Source organism: Condylostylus longicornis, unplaced genomic scaffold (genome assembly GCF_029603195.1).
Source record: "Condylostylus longicornis isolate FDR11 unplaced genomic scaffold, ASM2960319v2 ptg000040l, whole genome shotgun sequence".
Classification (NCBI taxonomy): Eukaryota; Metazoa; Arthropoda; class Insecta; order Diptera; family Dolichopodidae; genus Condylostylus; species Condylostylus longicornis.
In genome coordinates this window covers 6,771,469-6,787,419 of record NW_026578009.1, presented here as the reverse complement: position 1 = coordinate 6,787,419, position 15,951 = coordinate 6,771,469, and the positions used below count along the sequence as shown (strand labels likewise).

The following is a 15,951-nucleotide window of genomic DNA, read 5'->3' as shown; positions in this document are numbered from 1 at the left end:
TTTCATTTAATTTTATTATTTAAATAAATGGTTTTTTTTTCTTTTTTCACTTGGCACATTTTATTTTTTCAAATTTCTATTTAATTTTATATAATAAACTATGCAATAAAGATATTTATTATAAATAAATGTGTATGTCTGTGGTATATAGAAAAATCTGTTTTCTCGACAATTTCTTTTATTATTGCAAAATATTTCTTCTTTAAAAATATTTTATAATTATTATATATGAAAAGAAAAACTAAGAAACACAAATAATAAATCACAATTAATTTCAAATTAATAAAACATTTTTAATATTTAAATTATTTAATTTATTCATATTTTATTATTATTATTTAATTTTTTCTTATATATTTTCAATTTTAGTCTCTTCTTCATATTTTTCTTATTTTTTTTTTAATTTTGTACAATCACAAAAGCCGCGAAATTAATAACTAAATATAAAGAAACGGAAAAAAAAAATAATCAAAAAAAAATTTATTTCATATATAAAATAAAAAAAAAACAAAAATTATGTATGTACTTATCAATCCAATAGTTTCGCAAATAGGTACTTAACATATGGAGAACAAATAATACAGAAAAAAAAAACAAAAATAAAATAAAATAAAATTCAAAATACACAATAATTTAGAATATCTTCTATATATATATATAGGCAAATAAGAAAAATTTCGTTGAAACCGTTTAATGGGAGGCATGCTACTATAATTAAAAAACACTTTAATCTTGAAATTCAAATTTTTGGATGCTACCTGGGGAAATGAAATATAAAATATTCTATCAAATTAAATTTTTTTTTTTTGGTGTCACACTAAAACCTTGTTATCAGGCACATCAGATACAATAAGAGTTATGCGATTGAATCAAATTTTACATGCTGACTTTTCAAATAAGAATGTAATTCTCAATAATAGAAAAATTTAAAATAAACTATTTTTGGCGAATTACCCGCCTGCCTTTCGGTTTAATAAGCAATTGAATGTCAAATAACAATTTGTATTACAATTAATGACAAAGTCGGTTTAGACTAGCTGTTTTTTATATATATCAAAACGGCCGTCCAACATTTTCATTGCTGCATAAAAGTAAATTGAATTGTAAATTATCCGCATATGCTTAAGTTTAACTAAGAATGTAAACTGAAATGCACTGTTATCATTTTAGTAATTCAAGTTGTATAAGGCAAATTGACATTAGATCTGCATTTAGATTGATGTCAAATTGGCAAACAAAAGTTTTATCTACGTTATAACTAAAATAATTTTATCTACTATTTCAGTGAACTTTTTTTATTTTAAATTTTTAAAATGATTATATTTTGTTTATCATAATGTAAGTTCATCATTGTGTATATTTAAAATACATGTATATATACATATTAATAAACGAAACACGCACATACCTACTTATATACATAAAGTATATAATATATTTGTATTTTATGTTCAAAATTATGTTTCATTCAAAAAATTTTACGTCAAATTTATGTGAACTAAATTTAGAAAATAAAATATATTGTTCAAGAAATATGTAATATTCTTTTGTTATTTATTTGAAAAATAAATTTATACTGCATAAACATAACATAAATATTAAAATATATATATATATATATTTATAATTTAAAATACAACTATATTAATAATATGTTTGTATATAAGAATATTTAAATATTTTATAAAAAAGTTGATTTTTGAAGTAAAATGTTTTGAAAATTTTAACGTTATCAAAATTAATAAAATACTTATATATGTATGTACATATAAGTAGTTTGTATGTACGTAAATCGTAAATATTGATCACGCATATTTTGTAATAATCGAGCTATAGAATATTTAATTTTGAAACTAAATTTAATTAAATATGTACTCTGTTCGGCACAAATGTAACTTTAAGAGGCAGTAATTTTTGGAAAAAATTAGCTTTAATTATCGTGCCCGAAAATTATCAAAAAAGAAAGTTTGTTACAGCTCTTATTATCGTTTTCGAAAATCTATGTAGTTTTTCCAAAAAATATAATTAAATAAAATTTTTTTGCGGGTCGTTGTTTTAACAGCTTTACTTTATTTTTCATCATCTAGCTTTGTTTTATTTGATTACATGAAAATTATATAAAATTCAAATATTGTTATATTTTAATTTTTTGTTAAATTAACTTTAACGATTTTTCTTGACTTTCACATTACTTCAATGAGATGATAAACATTTTGTTCATCGGCCTCGAGATGTTAAAAATGTGAGTTAAAGTTAATGACAGTCAAGTTATCGTTACTTAAAATATATTATAAAACTAAGAAAACGGTAAGTAATTTTGAAAAAACTTGCTTTTATACAAATTAATGTTTGTTTTTTTTTTTTTTAAACAAGTCCAAACTTATGAACAATATTAATTTCATTGTCGTATCACCATTAAATATCGTTAACGTTAAAAGTTAAATTTTAAAATCCAAATATAGTTATGTAAGTAGTAGAAGAAGTATACATCAAGAAGTATACATACAAATAACGTTCGTAAATAAATGTGAATTGAAGGAAAAATTCATTTGATTTGATTTATTCTTTTCTTATAAGTAGATAACTATGTATACCTATATATATTATCGTATTATTATAATATTATGTTAAATATATAAATAGATGTACATATAATAATACTAAACATACATTATTATTTTAATTTCGAGAAATACAGTGTCTTTAAATGGAATATTAAATAATCGGACAATAATGATTAAAACTACTACAAACAAGGTTTATTGTGTATATTTTATTTACAAAAAAAAAAAAAAATCCGCGAGAGCATAAACACACAATGAATTCTAAATTTGCAAAAAAAAAAAACATAAATAAAAAATCAAAAAAAAATACAAAACAAATTAAGGAGATATAAAAATAAAAATATTGTATACACATTATTTATGTATGTATATATAAATGTAAATAAAACAAAAACATATTTTAATAAGAAAGAAGAATATATATGTATACATGTATACATATATATTTTTTTTATTTACTAGTTTCTTTATTGAAAAAGTTTGGCTTTATTGGCATCCATAACAAAAAAAAACAAAAAACATATCGATCAATTGAACAACAAATATTTCAACAATGAGCGTACATACATTTTATGTATAGGTACGTACATCAAAATGTCACAATTTATAAAACATACACACTACATAAAGTGACTTATATATTTATAGTTTTTATATTTATAAGATCAAAATAAAATTCTTTTAATCTACGCCATCGGAACTTTAAATATAAAATCTTCAATCTACATAATCACTTGTATATTTCACTTGTATATTATTTATAAAAAAAAAAAAATTTTTTTTTTATTATACATTCTATACAGTCTGTACGAAGATATTTATAATAAAATATTTTTATAACGTACCTATATTTTTTAACTGAACAACGTTCTTCTATCCGAACAATAATAAATTTATAAAGTTAATCTTTAAGTAGTCGCCAGAGAACAGCAAATAACAAAATAACGTGAATTAATTCGAACACAAATAACTTAAATCTCAATTTGTATATCGTGTTTAGCGTACTAATTATGGTGCAAAAGATATTTAAATTCTAAATTTTTTTTTTTCTTTTTTAATTTTATTTCTCTTTTATTATTGTTTTCTAAATAGATATTTGTTTTTTACATTTAAACTAATGAATTTTTCTGTACTTATTTGAGATGACATAAAATTCAACTTGTACTTATAATTCTGAAATATTCACTATACTTATGAATACACTCATATTTGTATATCACTCTAAATAGTTATTAATTATTTTATTTAATGTTTAAAATTAAAAATCAAAAACATTTCTTTTAAATTTGATTAAATTTTATTTTGTAATTTACAAAAAAAAAATTAATTTTTTATTCAATTACTTGCATTAAAATTAAATTTTATTAAAGTTATTTGTATTAATAAATACAAATAGCTATTTTCCTTTTGTTTTTTTTAACAATTCATCATAATTATTTAAAATTTCTTAAAATTTTTCAAAATTTAATTTTTATTTTTAATTTTCTCATAATACAACAACGTACAATACAAAAAAATTAAAATTATATATGTAGATATTAAAATATAAATTAGTTAATTTTTTTCTTCTATTTAGTACGAAAGATCTTTAAATACTAAGAATTTGGAAAAGAAAATAATAAAAAATTTCAAAAAAAGAAAAAAAAATAATAATATTATTTCGTTAAAATAATAATGTATATTACTTTTAGTAACAGTACTGTAAAAGATTTTCATAACATTTTTTAAATAATTTAAATTATATAGTAAGAAATGAAAAGGTGAATTTATAAAGTATGAACTTTTAATTGCATCTATAAAATTTTAAAACAAGATTCAAGATTCGATTTTATATTTCATTGAATTTTGTATTTTTATATGCATAGTTAACATTTATAGCTTGAGTATTGATACTTGTACAACTTCTTAAAATTTAAACTATTCTTGGAAATCGAATTTTAATTCATTCGAATTTTAATTTTCTCAAAATTTTCATTATATTTTCATATTATCGAACTCCTTTATCGAATATTTTCATATTATCGATTTCGAATTTATTTCTAACATTATTATCCGTATAATTAATAGCTTTAAAACAAATAAATTTTATATAAATATCATTGAATTTTAATTAAATTTTTATGCAATAAGTATATTTTAAAATATTAAACAGATACCTATAAATTAAAGGACACTGAAAGAATACAAGAATAATAACCTTTCACAATCTTTCAATATTATAAGTGCATATATATCAAAAACTCTTATATTCAATTTGATTTATTATTTAATATCATTATCCACTGTAATGGGAAAGTACTGTATTTTTCACTTTATATTTTAGTGGAAATGATCTAAAAGCATTAGCATTTTTTAAGATCTTTTAGAGCGCTTTAGCCACCCTCATATCATTTGAGAAAAATCATTTTTTTGTTTTCATCTCAAAATATAAAAGAAAACGTAATATATAGAGTAATTTTTGTTTTTATACATAATATAATAACGTAAAATGAATATATCTATGTATATAAAATTTTGTAGAATTTCCTACAAATACAATTATAATTCTTTTTTTTTTTTTGAATTAATACACTTGCACAACAAAGAAAATACAATTATGCATTACTAAAATGTTTTTCATATTAATTTTCTCTTTCACATTTTGTACGGAACTCACATGTTTCTTGCCCATTGGGATCCGTTCCATTTAAATCTGAAGTATTCTTAAATATTTTCAAATTAAAAGCATACATATGTATAGAAGTGTATTACTTGTATGTACACCATATCTCCTTCGTATTTATAAACATATTTACATATTTGAATTTGTAAATTATTTTAGATGCTTCTCTGAATTTTCTCCCATTTTACAAGACGTACATATGTATAGTAAGTATATTATTATGTTTATAAATATTTTGAAGATTAAAATTTTATTCATTGAGCAAATGAAAATTAGGAAACAAAACATTTTAGAAAACTTTCATTTACATATGCATGTATGTATGTATTTTCATTTGAATAAACTTAAAGTTTAAAAAATATAAAATTATAGCAGTTTGTGCGTAGCATATACATAATGCTTAAATTAATATGCATAAGTATATTCAATTTAAAATCTAACATTATCAGGAATAATTTCTTTTAAGAATGATTTGAACACTTTGTACTTACCTCTCTAACTTTACTAATATTATGTTATTAATATTTTGCATTTGCCAGCATTAAGCGCAGTCTATTTCTGTAACATTCAAAATTTAATTTCATTTTTTCTATTACAAAATCAAAAATTAGTAGATTATAACTAAACAAAACAAAAAACAACATTATTAAAAAATTATTGCTATAATTTAGATGAGTGCAAATAAAACAACTTAGATAGTCTGCACATTGATTTCTCTGCAGAATCTATTTAATATCATTCTCATTTTCTTACATAATTTTTTAATGTTTCTTTCCAAACTTGAAGCTTGTTGAAAGCAATAAACTTTCTTAAAATAGGCAAACCTTTTTAAATTAAAAAATCCGAACAAAATAATTTTAAAGCTAAAACATAATATGTGGAAAAAGGTTTTGAAAATAGTTAATAAAGTTTTTAATTAAATTTAGTTCCTTTAATAAAAAAAGGAAACTTAAAAACTTCGAAAATATTTATAGAGAAGTAATTATGGTAGCTCTGAAAAAATTGATATATTGTTTGATCACTTTGCACAATTAATATTTTGTCAAGTAATCTACTTAGTTGCTTATTTTTTTGCAGGATCGCATCTCTATAAGTTTCGTAAAACATAGCAACATTGATTTGTTATTAAATTTTAGAAAGTAAGCTTAAAACATAATTGTGTTAAAGAATTTAAAATGTATTTTGAATTTAATATGGGGCTACTTTTTAAAATTAAACTAAATATTTTTTTCGCATTGTTTAATTTATTTTCAGCATAAAAAATCATAATTAAATATTAGATGTGTGTAGATGTATTTTTAATCATATAAATTCGTTTCATACTTTTCCTTTTCTTTATTTTTTTTTTCCTTCAGTTTCTTTGCTTTCTATTTTATACGCACTTTAAACTTAACATAATGTTTTTAATATAAAGAACTTCTTAAAAAAATTGAATACAAATATCACATGATACTAAACATTTTGAAGATTTTTAACATTCTCAGCAAGATTATGTGGTGAAAAAACTCCGTGCTCAGTGATAATACCTTTAATTAATGATGCAGGTGTCACATCAAAAGCTGGATTCCAACATTTAATACCTTAAAAAATGTTACAATAATTCATTTTTAAATTTGAAAAATTATAAAATAAATTTAAGAAATTCAGAATCAATCATTTTAGCTGAATTTTAAAGAACAAATTATTATGTTTAAGAGATATTATCATTATTGTTAATATAAAATATAGTTGTTGCAAAAGAACAAATAAACCGCGAATTTTAAAAAGTTTACACGTACCAGGAGCAGCTATTCTATGTTCACCTACATGAGTCATCTCTCTGTCAGGTCTCTCCTCAATTATAATGCAATCACCATTAGCTATATTGATATCGATTGATGTCAAAGGTGCAGCAACATAAAATGGAATATTATGATGTTTAGCTACAACAGCAATTTGATAAGTTCCAATTTTATTAGCTGTGTCTCCATTAGCAGCAACCTGAAAATAATTTAAATTATTATTTTTCAACTTTATTCTGTTTTAATTACAGCATATAATATTTTTTACTCTGTCTGCTCCTACAACGACTGCTGCAATATTTTTAGATCGCATCAAAGCTGCAACCATACTGTCCACAATCAATGTAGCTGGTAGCTTATCATGAACTAATTCAAAAGCAGTTAATCTAGCACCTTGATTATATGGACGTGTTTCTGTGCAAAAAACGTGTTCTGAAATAACAAAGTAATTGTAGATCCGCTACTACACTATTTTATTCAATTCTATGCACACTATTTTTATTCCATTTAAAAAATTTAATTTTATCTTACCTAATTTTCCCATTTCTTTTAGTTTTCGAACTACACCTAAAGCTGTCCCATAGCTATTGAATAAGAAAAATAAGTTCAGACTAAGAATTTACCGAAATTTTCATTATAGTAATATCTAAGAATTTTTAAGAAAGAAAATTTCAATTAATGAAAATGAAAATAATTGAAGGCTAAATAATTTAAAAAAAAAAATTGCCGCTGAAAAGTATCAATTATAAAAATCCCAAAATGAATTACAATTTAAATTATTTAACGCTTAAAAAATAAACACTGTACATAATTACCCAGCTGTTGCTAATGATCCAGTATTACAATGTGTTAATACCTTAACAGGACTATCTTTTCCATAACTTTGTAATATAGCTTCGGCACCAAATTTCCCAATTGCCTTATTATCAGAAATGTCTTTTTCTAACATTGCTTCAGTCGTTTCTAAAAACCTCAAATGAAAATCAAATTATTTGTGAATACAATTTTATAGCAAAAGTTACTTTGATTTCATTTCATTAACACTACAGTTTTCATCTTTTGTTAATTCGTTTGCTAGATTTATTAATTCATCAGCAGCTATTTTCATATTAACGGCAGTTGGTCTTGCTGACACTAAATAATTTAATTTTCCTTCAATTTCTTGCCGCATCGTCTTTTTACTATCGAAATTTTCATTGTATAATTCAACAGCCAAAGATAAGCAACCAACAATAGCAATAGCTGGTGCACCTCTCACCTAAAACAAAATATAAATTAATTTTTGTTAATATTTTTTCAAAATACATAAACTATGTTTTCTTTCTTCGCTCCATAAAATATAATTAATATAATAATAAATTTTTTTATTTTCTATTCAAGTCATAAACTGTTCTGCAAATCACAATCGAAAACTTACAATTTTCTCTAAATTTTGAACAAGAAAATAGTAATAATTTAATATTATTAAATTTAGAAAAATGTTGTATGATATTTCCAATACATAAATATTTTACTACATTTCATAAACCATTTAAAATATACATATATAAACATTTACACCAGATATTTTTTTAAGATGTTAGAAAGTGAAATTTTTATGGTTTATTTTAAAAATAAAAAAAAAAAATTTTATGGTGTAGATGATGGAAGCTCTTAAAATAATTTGGTCTTTGAATCAATAAAATCAAATGACTCGATCGAAATCGGCCATTCATTCGAAAATAAATTAAGTAATGTTATTGATACTATAAATACCAAAAATTTTATAGCCCAATTTTCACATTAAGTATTTTAAAGTTTCTTCATGGTAAAAATTATAGTGTTATGTGTTATCTTAACGTAGATAGATAGAATTTATCAATCTTAAAAGAAAAATTTTAAAATAAATGTAGCTAAAATTATTATCATAAGCTTTGATGTACCTGAGTACAAATAATTAAGAACAATGTCTGGTTGTTTGTTATTTTAAAAAATTTCTTAATGAAATAAGCTGAACTTAATTCATATTGGCACAAATTGTAAAGAACAAGAGTAACATGAAATCGTTACTGAACTTAGGCCTTACTATGTAATCCGAATTTCGTAAAATAATTTTCGTATTTGCAGAAATGAAAAACTGCTACCTTACCATTTTTCCGAATACGAAAATCGTTTCACGAAATTCGAATTAGATAGTAAGGTCTAAGAGTTTAGTAATGATTTCATGCTACTCTTGTTCGTTACAATTCGTTACAATATAGTAGAGCTATTTATGTCTAAAAGTCAATATTAAAAATAAATAAAAAATTTTGGTCTTTAAATTGAAATTCCAGTCAATTTAAAATAAATTCTGTTTATAGAAATAATTAAGTAAAACGAACAAATTTTTTTCTGTGATTTTCCAATTTTTTTTAACGTTATGAGAACAAACTTAGGCTATTTTCAGAACTTTTTTGGGTCTTAGAGCCTTGCAAGAGTGATTTTCAAAAAAGCCATCGAACAAGTTCTAGATTCAATCAAGTACTTGAAAACGAAATATCTGGTCAAACACACAAAAGGCAGAATCAAATTAACTACTCAATTTAGTTTCGTATATGTCGAATTTACCGCAAGAACATTTTTTCCTGTAAAAAATAAAAACAATAGGATACTAATTAATAATGGTGCCATAAGTTAACTCTAAAATTTTTACATTGTTATTATTATTTAGATCTCATATTTCTCGTATCAATAAAACAGAATACACATATAAAATAGCCAAAATCTTAAATACCTTAAAATTTTAAGAATTGAAACAATTCAATTAATTTCTTCCAGTTTCGTGTTACACAAAAGCAAATTAATAATTTTATTTATTTATTAAAATATTATTTGTAGCATGCCCACGTAGTTAAAAATTTAAATGCATAATTCTAAAAATAAAACAATAAATTGAAATTTCTATTTCAAAAATAAATATGGATGTACAATACATACTTATGTATGTATGCATATAGGTTACAATGTGTCTCTCACGTGTTTATTTCAATATAAAATTTATTATTTCACTCTTAATTTTTATTTTTTAAATTAAAAGATTTTGTTAAATCAATTGCACCACCTGTCACAAATAAAAATATCATTAGATGAATATTTAATAAAATACAAAGATGGTCGAACGCCCTTGAATTTAGTTAAAATTAATAGTTTGAAATTAAAATTGATTTGAAAACCTAAAATTGATATATATTTTTTTTATATTTAGACTGAGTAAATTTTTTGAATTGCAGAGTCGAAGCGACATCAAAAAAATGTTAAAGTTCAATTCAGTTTGATGTTTGTTCTCATCAAGAATAAGAGATTTCAGGAAATGAAGTTTGATTTACAAATAGGTAGCAAATGAAACAGAAGTTATGAATCATTGGTAAACTCAACAAGAACATAATCAAAAAATTATATTATTAATTTATAACATTTTAAAACAAAAAAATAAGAAAGCTTACACAAGTCAGTTCAAACTAGACTTTTTTAAGTAAGTTTTGTCACTTAAAATACAAACTTTGTTTTTGAAAATTGTCTTAATAATTTCAATCAATTGAATCTAATTAACACGATCAAAAATTTAAAAATCAAGATATATTAAATTTGAGAGTTTGAATAGCAAGCCCTATCACATTTGAATTGGCAATATACTGAAAAGCAAATATACGAGTATGCTAAGTTACTCAGTGACAGACAACTTGTAAAATCAGTTCCAGTGTATAAATCAATAGTGGAAAACCATAACAATCATTCTATTATCTAAATATAAAACATAAAAATCATCAGAATATGACATACTTATATATATAATATTACTCGGGTAAATTCGCAACAATTAATTTATTAGTAAATTTAGTTAGTCATATTTTATTATAAAACATTTTCACGTTAATCAAATACGTATAACTACGTACTACTCATGTACGCGAAGTACATATTTTTTATTTTATTATGTATATATGAAGATGTGCATAATATTGTGATCATTCTAAATAGGCAGACACATTATATGCGGGATATGAAAAAAAAATTCATTTTCAATTCGTATAAGTGGATGTTTTTTAATATTCTTATCTTCTCTGCCTCACTCTCATAAAAAAAAAAATTTTCTTTTAATTTCCACACCTCGAAATAAATTAAATGTTGAAAACCAAATTACATAATATATTTTTAAATAATTAGAGAAAATCTATCATAAAACAAAATAATTTTAGTTATATGAAAATGAAATGGTACCCACAAATCACAATAATTTTTCAACTTTTTTTTTCTTCCTTTTCATTTTGTTGTTTTACGAACAAAATTAGTATTGAATATTCAAATTAAATATATGTACATATGTAGATAGTTTATGAAATTTTGTTGTAAATTTTAATTGTAAAAATAATTTTTATAATTTGTCTTAAAAAATAATTTATGTACTAGAAAACCCTGAACTTTAATTTGACCTTCCTTCTTAATACAAAAATGAAAAGTTCAATTTTATTTCTATTCAATCAAGAATGCCTATCAAATAAGTCAAAACATATTAAAAAATTAAATTTGCTTTATTAATACATAAACAATTAGGTCATTATTTCCGAGCGCTAAATAATATTTAACTCAGAAAGAAAAAAATATTAAAAAGCTGACTGTAACTGTTAGATTTTTATATCAGATGACCAGCATAAACGAGAGAGCTGTTATGAATTTTTACATAGTAAACTTGCATACATACATACATATATAAGAAATTATAAGCAATTCTATGAAAAAACTTTTTAAATAAAAGAAATTTTTTTAATTTACAATTGAATAGAAAATTTTAATAGGTAATTTAAATTTTGGTTTTTCATTTTAGATGACGAAAAATAAAATTTAATTTCTACACTTGTTTTACTTAAAAAAGTGTATCGAATTTACAACAGAAGAAATACTTTAAACTCAATTAGAAAATTAATCATTAAACAAAAAGTAAATTCAAGCTTTACATTTTGGTCACATTAAACCTTTTGTAGTTACGGTAAGCTCATCACCTGCCTAGTAAACTCAATGAAGTAAGAAACTGGTTCATGGTTATCTACAATATCATGCACCAGCAGTATGCTAATCCCAGGAGCGAAGTAGAACCAAAAAAAAAACCTTTTGTAGTATGAAACCTTTTATTGGTTTACATTTGGATTCCGTGTGTATCGATCACTAATCGCGACTTATTAATTCTTTATATATTTTTCCATATCAAGTTTAATTACCCAATTTTCCCTGAATTATTATTAATCGTACACATCTAAATACATAATATAAAATAGAACCTTAATTTGTATTAAATCTTAATCTGGGAATCTTATTTATTTAAAACATTATTTTATTTAAATTGAAATCAAAACCAAAAAATTAAACTATAGGATAATTATCAATTAAAAATTCAAACATACTTCGTGCATATTCTTTATGCCATTAATTAATTTTAAGGGGGCTAACTAGAATGACACCACAAAATACATATACAAAATCAAAACTATTATAATTGCTATTATAATCTTGTCTATAATCCCTATTATCTTTCTGATTTAAAACAAAGATATTATGAAAATTTTTAAGTTAAGCAAAAAAATCTACAACGCAAACATTACGTTTGTGAATAAATAATAATATTATTACTTAATTTTCATATATTCCCTTTTCTTTTCTTGTTTAAGATTTAGCCTATAATTATTTACTCAATAAACAAAAAAACGAAAAATAGAAACTGATAATGTCAAAATTCTTTAAATAAATATTATGGATTTTCATATAAATCCTGTTTTGTCGTCAAAACATTTACATTATGCAATACACAATTTTGTTGTTTCAAATATTATACATGTATCTATATAGGTATGGTACTTATGAACAAGAAAAATATCACTGGAATTCTATAAATATTTAAAAGGAATAATGAAATTAAATTAGAATAATAAAATTAATTATTAATTAAACCTACCTGCATTCGATTAATAACTTTCCATCCATCTTCAACACCTTTTACATCAATATATTTTGAATTTAGCGGCAGCAAAAGTTGATCTAAAATTTCTAATTTTCCTTGAACATATTTTATAGACTGAAGGCTCATTTCTTATAAATAAATGTTGATCTTACTTTAAGAACAGTTGGTATCAAAATAGCGATCGTAAAGAAAAAGATTTTCTTTTTGTTCGATAATTAAAATTAACCTTAAATTATTACTATTGGATTTTCTTTTTATAATGTCTTTAAATGATCTGTAATGAAATAACGTGTTTATAAGACTAAAATTAAACAAAATTTTTCAGTATAAAATTTTTTATTTAAATATAAAAAAAAAGAAAAAGCTTTGAGAGCACATAGTAAATAAAATCATAACACGAGATAACGATGAATTTTCGTTTCCTTTTGCTTTGATTTAATCAAATGAAAATAGAACTTAAAGAGACATAATAATATGTACATATTATGTAGGTATATCTAAGTACGTACATAAATCAGAACTTTTGAATTTATAATAGTCGAGTCCAATATTGTAAACGTTTAATTAAAAAGTGAAACTAAAATACAATAGGAAAGAAAAGTTCAATGTTAGATAGGTACGGAATCTATAACAGTTTAACTTAATTAATTTTTATTTGTTTTATTTTTTTTCTCTACATGAAAATTTTATTAAGAAAAATAAAGTTTATATGTAATTTGAATTTTATATATTAAAATAATTAAAGAAAAGTAATAAAATATCTATATAATTACAAATTATGTATGTATATATGTACATATTTTTAAAATTTTGAAATTTATAATTATTTGCAAATTTCTCAGATTGGTATTCATTCAATCGTGAGCCAATGTGTTTTTTAGTAAAGCAAAACCTAAATATGAATTAGCAATAAATAAGTAGATAATGTTATGTAGATACTTTAGTTAGAGTAAGCAAAACCAAAAAATTTTGAATTAGGTAATCAAAGTTAAAAAATGTTTTTACAGCAATTCTATATCTGGAACGATTGCTTGGTTATGTCATTTTCATATTTTATCACAAATAGAAAATGTTTTTGTTTCTTAAAAAATATTTAAGCAATCGCTGTAATTATTATTTTAAGCATTCCAATAATAAAAACTCAACCAGCGAGATAGAAACGTACGTAATTTGGTAGAAAAGCTAGGTACCCACGAAATAAAGATTTTAAATATTCAATGAAACCTATACCTATATATAACATAGGAAAATATAGCTGATAACACCTGAAATTCGTTTAATTACTAATATTCATAGTATATCTAAACAAATAAGGTTGAAATCTAATTTTTCATAAATTTTTCCCAAATATTAATATTATAGGGTAATAATTGAAAATCCCAAACATGGAATATAATATCTATATGGTATGTATGCGTAAACACCTACTCACCTTTTATTTTAAATTTAGAACCACATTTTATTTAAAAATTAATGAACGAATTTTCGCACTAGTAAGAACTTATACTAGTAAAAGTAGATACCGGCAAATACTGTTCAAGTTAGTAGAAACGTCTCTGTTTGATTGAATAAATTCCTAGCTAGTACATGCATAAAGATTTATATTTAATTTATGTAGGTACACTTTAGGAGTATAGGTGAGTAGATAATGAAAATAATATGAAAAAATATTTGTGATTTTAAAATGTTTTACATACAAAAAAAAGAAATGTATCTTGTACATTTCATGTGTTCAATGTAGTACAAAAGCCAATTTTTAAATTTCTCCCATCCTATGCACATATTTATAAAATAAAATATATAAAAATTCCAACAGACTACGGGTTATTTAAGCCATACTTTTTAATTACAGAATTTTTTATTTAATTAATGTAGCAGTGTCAAAAATTTCATATTTAGAATATTTAAGATACTCTGAAAATCTGCAAACTAGACATAAACACAATGTAAAATTTATGTAGACAAAATTTTTGCATTTACACTTCTATATACATACATACATACATACATATTGTACCTTATGTACTTTATTGCCGGTTAATCGGCTTTAATTTTTTATTTAAAACTTCCTATTTGTGAAATAGTTTTTCGATATTGTGATAAAATTTTATTCAACAAATCATTAAATTATTTTCATTTAAGAATTTGCACACTATTTGCTTAGTTTTATGACATAGCGTTGACCACACTTTTAGATTATAACCATACTTCGAAAGTCTAGCGAAACTTAATGTTTACATAGGCGCCGGCCACTCACCAATATAATTTTTTAGGCTTGAAAAACTGTATTATTTACAAATAGTGCAATTCAGATTGAATAAAAATTAAAATTATGATTTTGTATAAAAAAATTCACTTACTTTTTCTTGTAAATAATTTCGTTTTCTTGTATAAAAAAAAATTTTTAACTGGAATTACTTTGGAATTGAAGGAAATTTAAAAAAATCAAAAATCTAAATGTCACTGACGTCACAGATATATATCAAACTCAGTTGACATTTCAATCAAAATTTGTTTCAACAAGTCAATGAATTCAAAATATTAATGAATATAGAGGATACACAAATGGACATACAAATTGTAGCAAAAATTTGAGAAACTTTACTTTTTAACACTTCGTAAAATTTTAGAATTAATATATAATATATATTATGTAGTAATATTCATAATTTATTATGTACTTCATTTGTACTATTATTGTAAATTTTAATAATGTTAATTGCATATTAAAGTTTTTCCTCCAAATTTTTCCAATCATATACTTAAGAAAATGTAGACATACGAGCATAAATAAAATTTCTTACCTGTTTAAGAATGCAGAATATATACATATATAGTTCATTTTAGTTTTTCGAAATATCCTTTAATTGAAAAAAAAAAATGATCTTTTGCTGAAATAATAAAAAAAAAATTTAATTTTAAATAAATCCAACTTCAACTTTCAAAATTTTAGAGCACCAATATTATAAATGAATA

General features: G+C 22.3%; 2 protein-coding genes across 5 annotated transcripts in view; both read right to left on the bottom strand.

The window, feature by feature from the left end:
* LOC129609488 (putative uncharacterized protein DDB_G0293878) overlaps positions 1 to 4,148 on the bottom strand; it is a 49,484-nt gene extending 45,336 nt beyond the window's left edge. Inside the window, exon 1 of one of the 3 annotated variants that reach the window (XM_055521408.1) lies at positions 4,070 to 4,148. The gene's annotated coding sequence lies outside the window, so the exon portion shown is untranslated. Of the gene's footprint in view, positions 1 to 3,409; positions 3,661 to 3,907; positions 3,926 to 4,069 lie in introns of those variants that run through there. The other 2 variants (XM_055521410.1, XM_055521406.1) reach the window with 2 other exon arrangements.
* Positions 4,149 to 6,456: 2,308 nt separating this feature from the next.
* Positions 6,457 to 15,418, bottom strand: LOC129609667 (methylthioribose-1-phosphate isomerase). 2 transcript variants are annotated; one of them, XM_055521746.1, is made up of 9 exons: positions 15,336 to 15,417; positions 13,128 to 13,249; positions 12,970 to 13,061; positions 8,030 to 8,265; positions 7,823 to 7,978; positions 7,539 to 7,591; positions 7,276 to 7,439; positions 7,005 to 7,206; positions 6,457 to 6,806 (listed from the first exon to the last, which is right to left on the bottom strand). In XM_055521746.1, exons 3-9 carry the CDS (start codon positions 12,973 to 12,975, stop codon positions 6,679 to 6,681), a joined length of 945 nt encoding a protein of 314 aa, XP_055377721.1. In that variant the 5' UTR covers positions 12,976 to 13,061; positions 13,128 to 13,249; positions 15,336 to 15,417; the 3' UTR covers positions 6,457 to 6,678. The 2 variants fall into 2 exon arrangements, with proteins under 2 accessions (XP_055377721.1, XP_055377720.1); XM_055521745.1 differs by having other exon boundaries at positions 12,970 to 13,249; positions 15,336 to 15,418.
* Positions 15,419 to 15,951: the final 533 nt, after the last annotated feature.

Coding starts and splice junctions, on each gene's coding strand:
- LOC129609667 (XM_055521745.1), bottom strand. CDS start 13,101: ATGAGCCTTCAGTCTATAAAATATGTTCAAGGAAAATTAGAAATTTTA. Junction 7,592..7,822: donor GGATCATTAGCAACAGCTGG/GTAATTATGTAC, acceptor CTTATTCAATAG/CTATGGGACAGCTTTAGGTG. Junction 7,440..7,538: donor AAAAGAAATGGGAAAATTAG/GTAAGATAAAAT, acceptor TTGTTATTTCAG/AACACGTTTTTTGCACAGAA.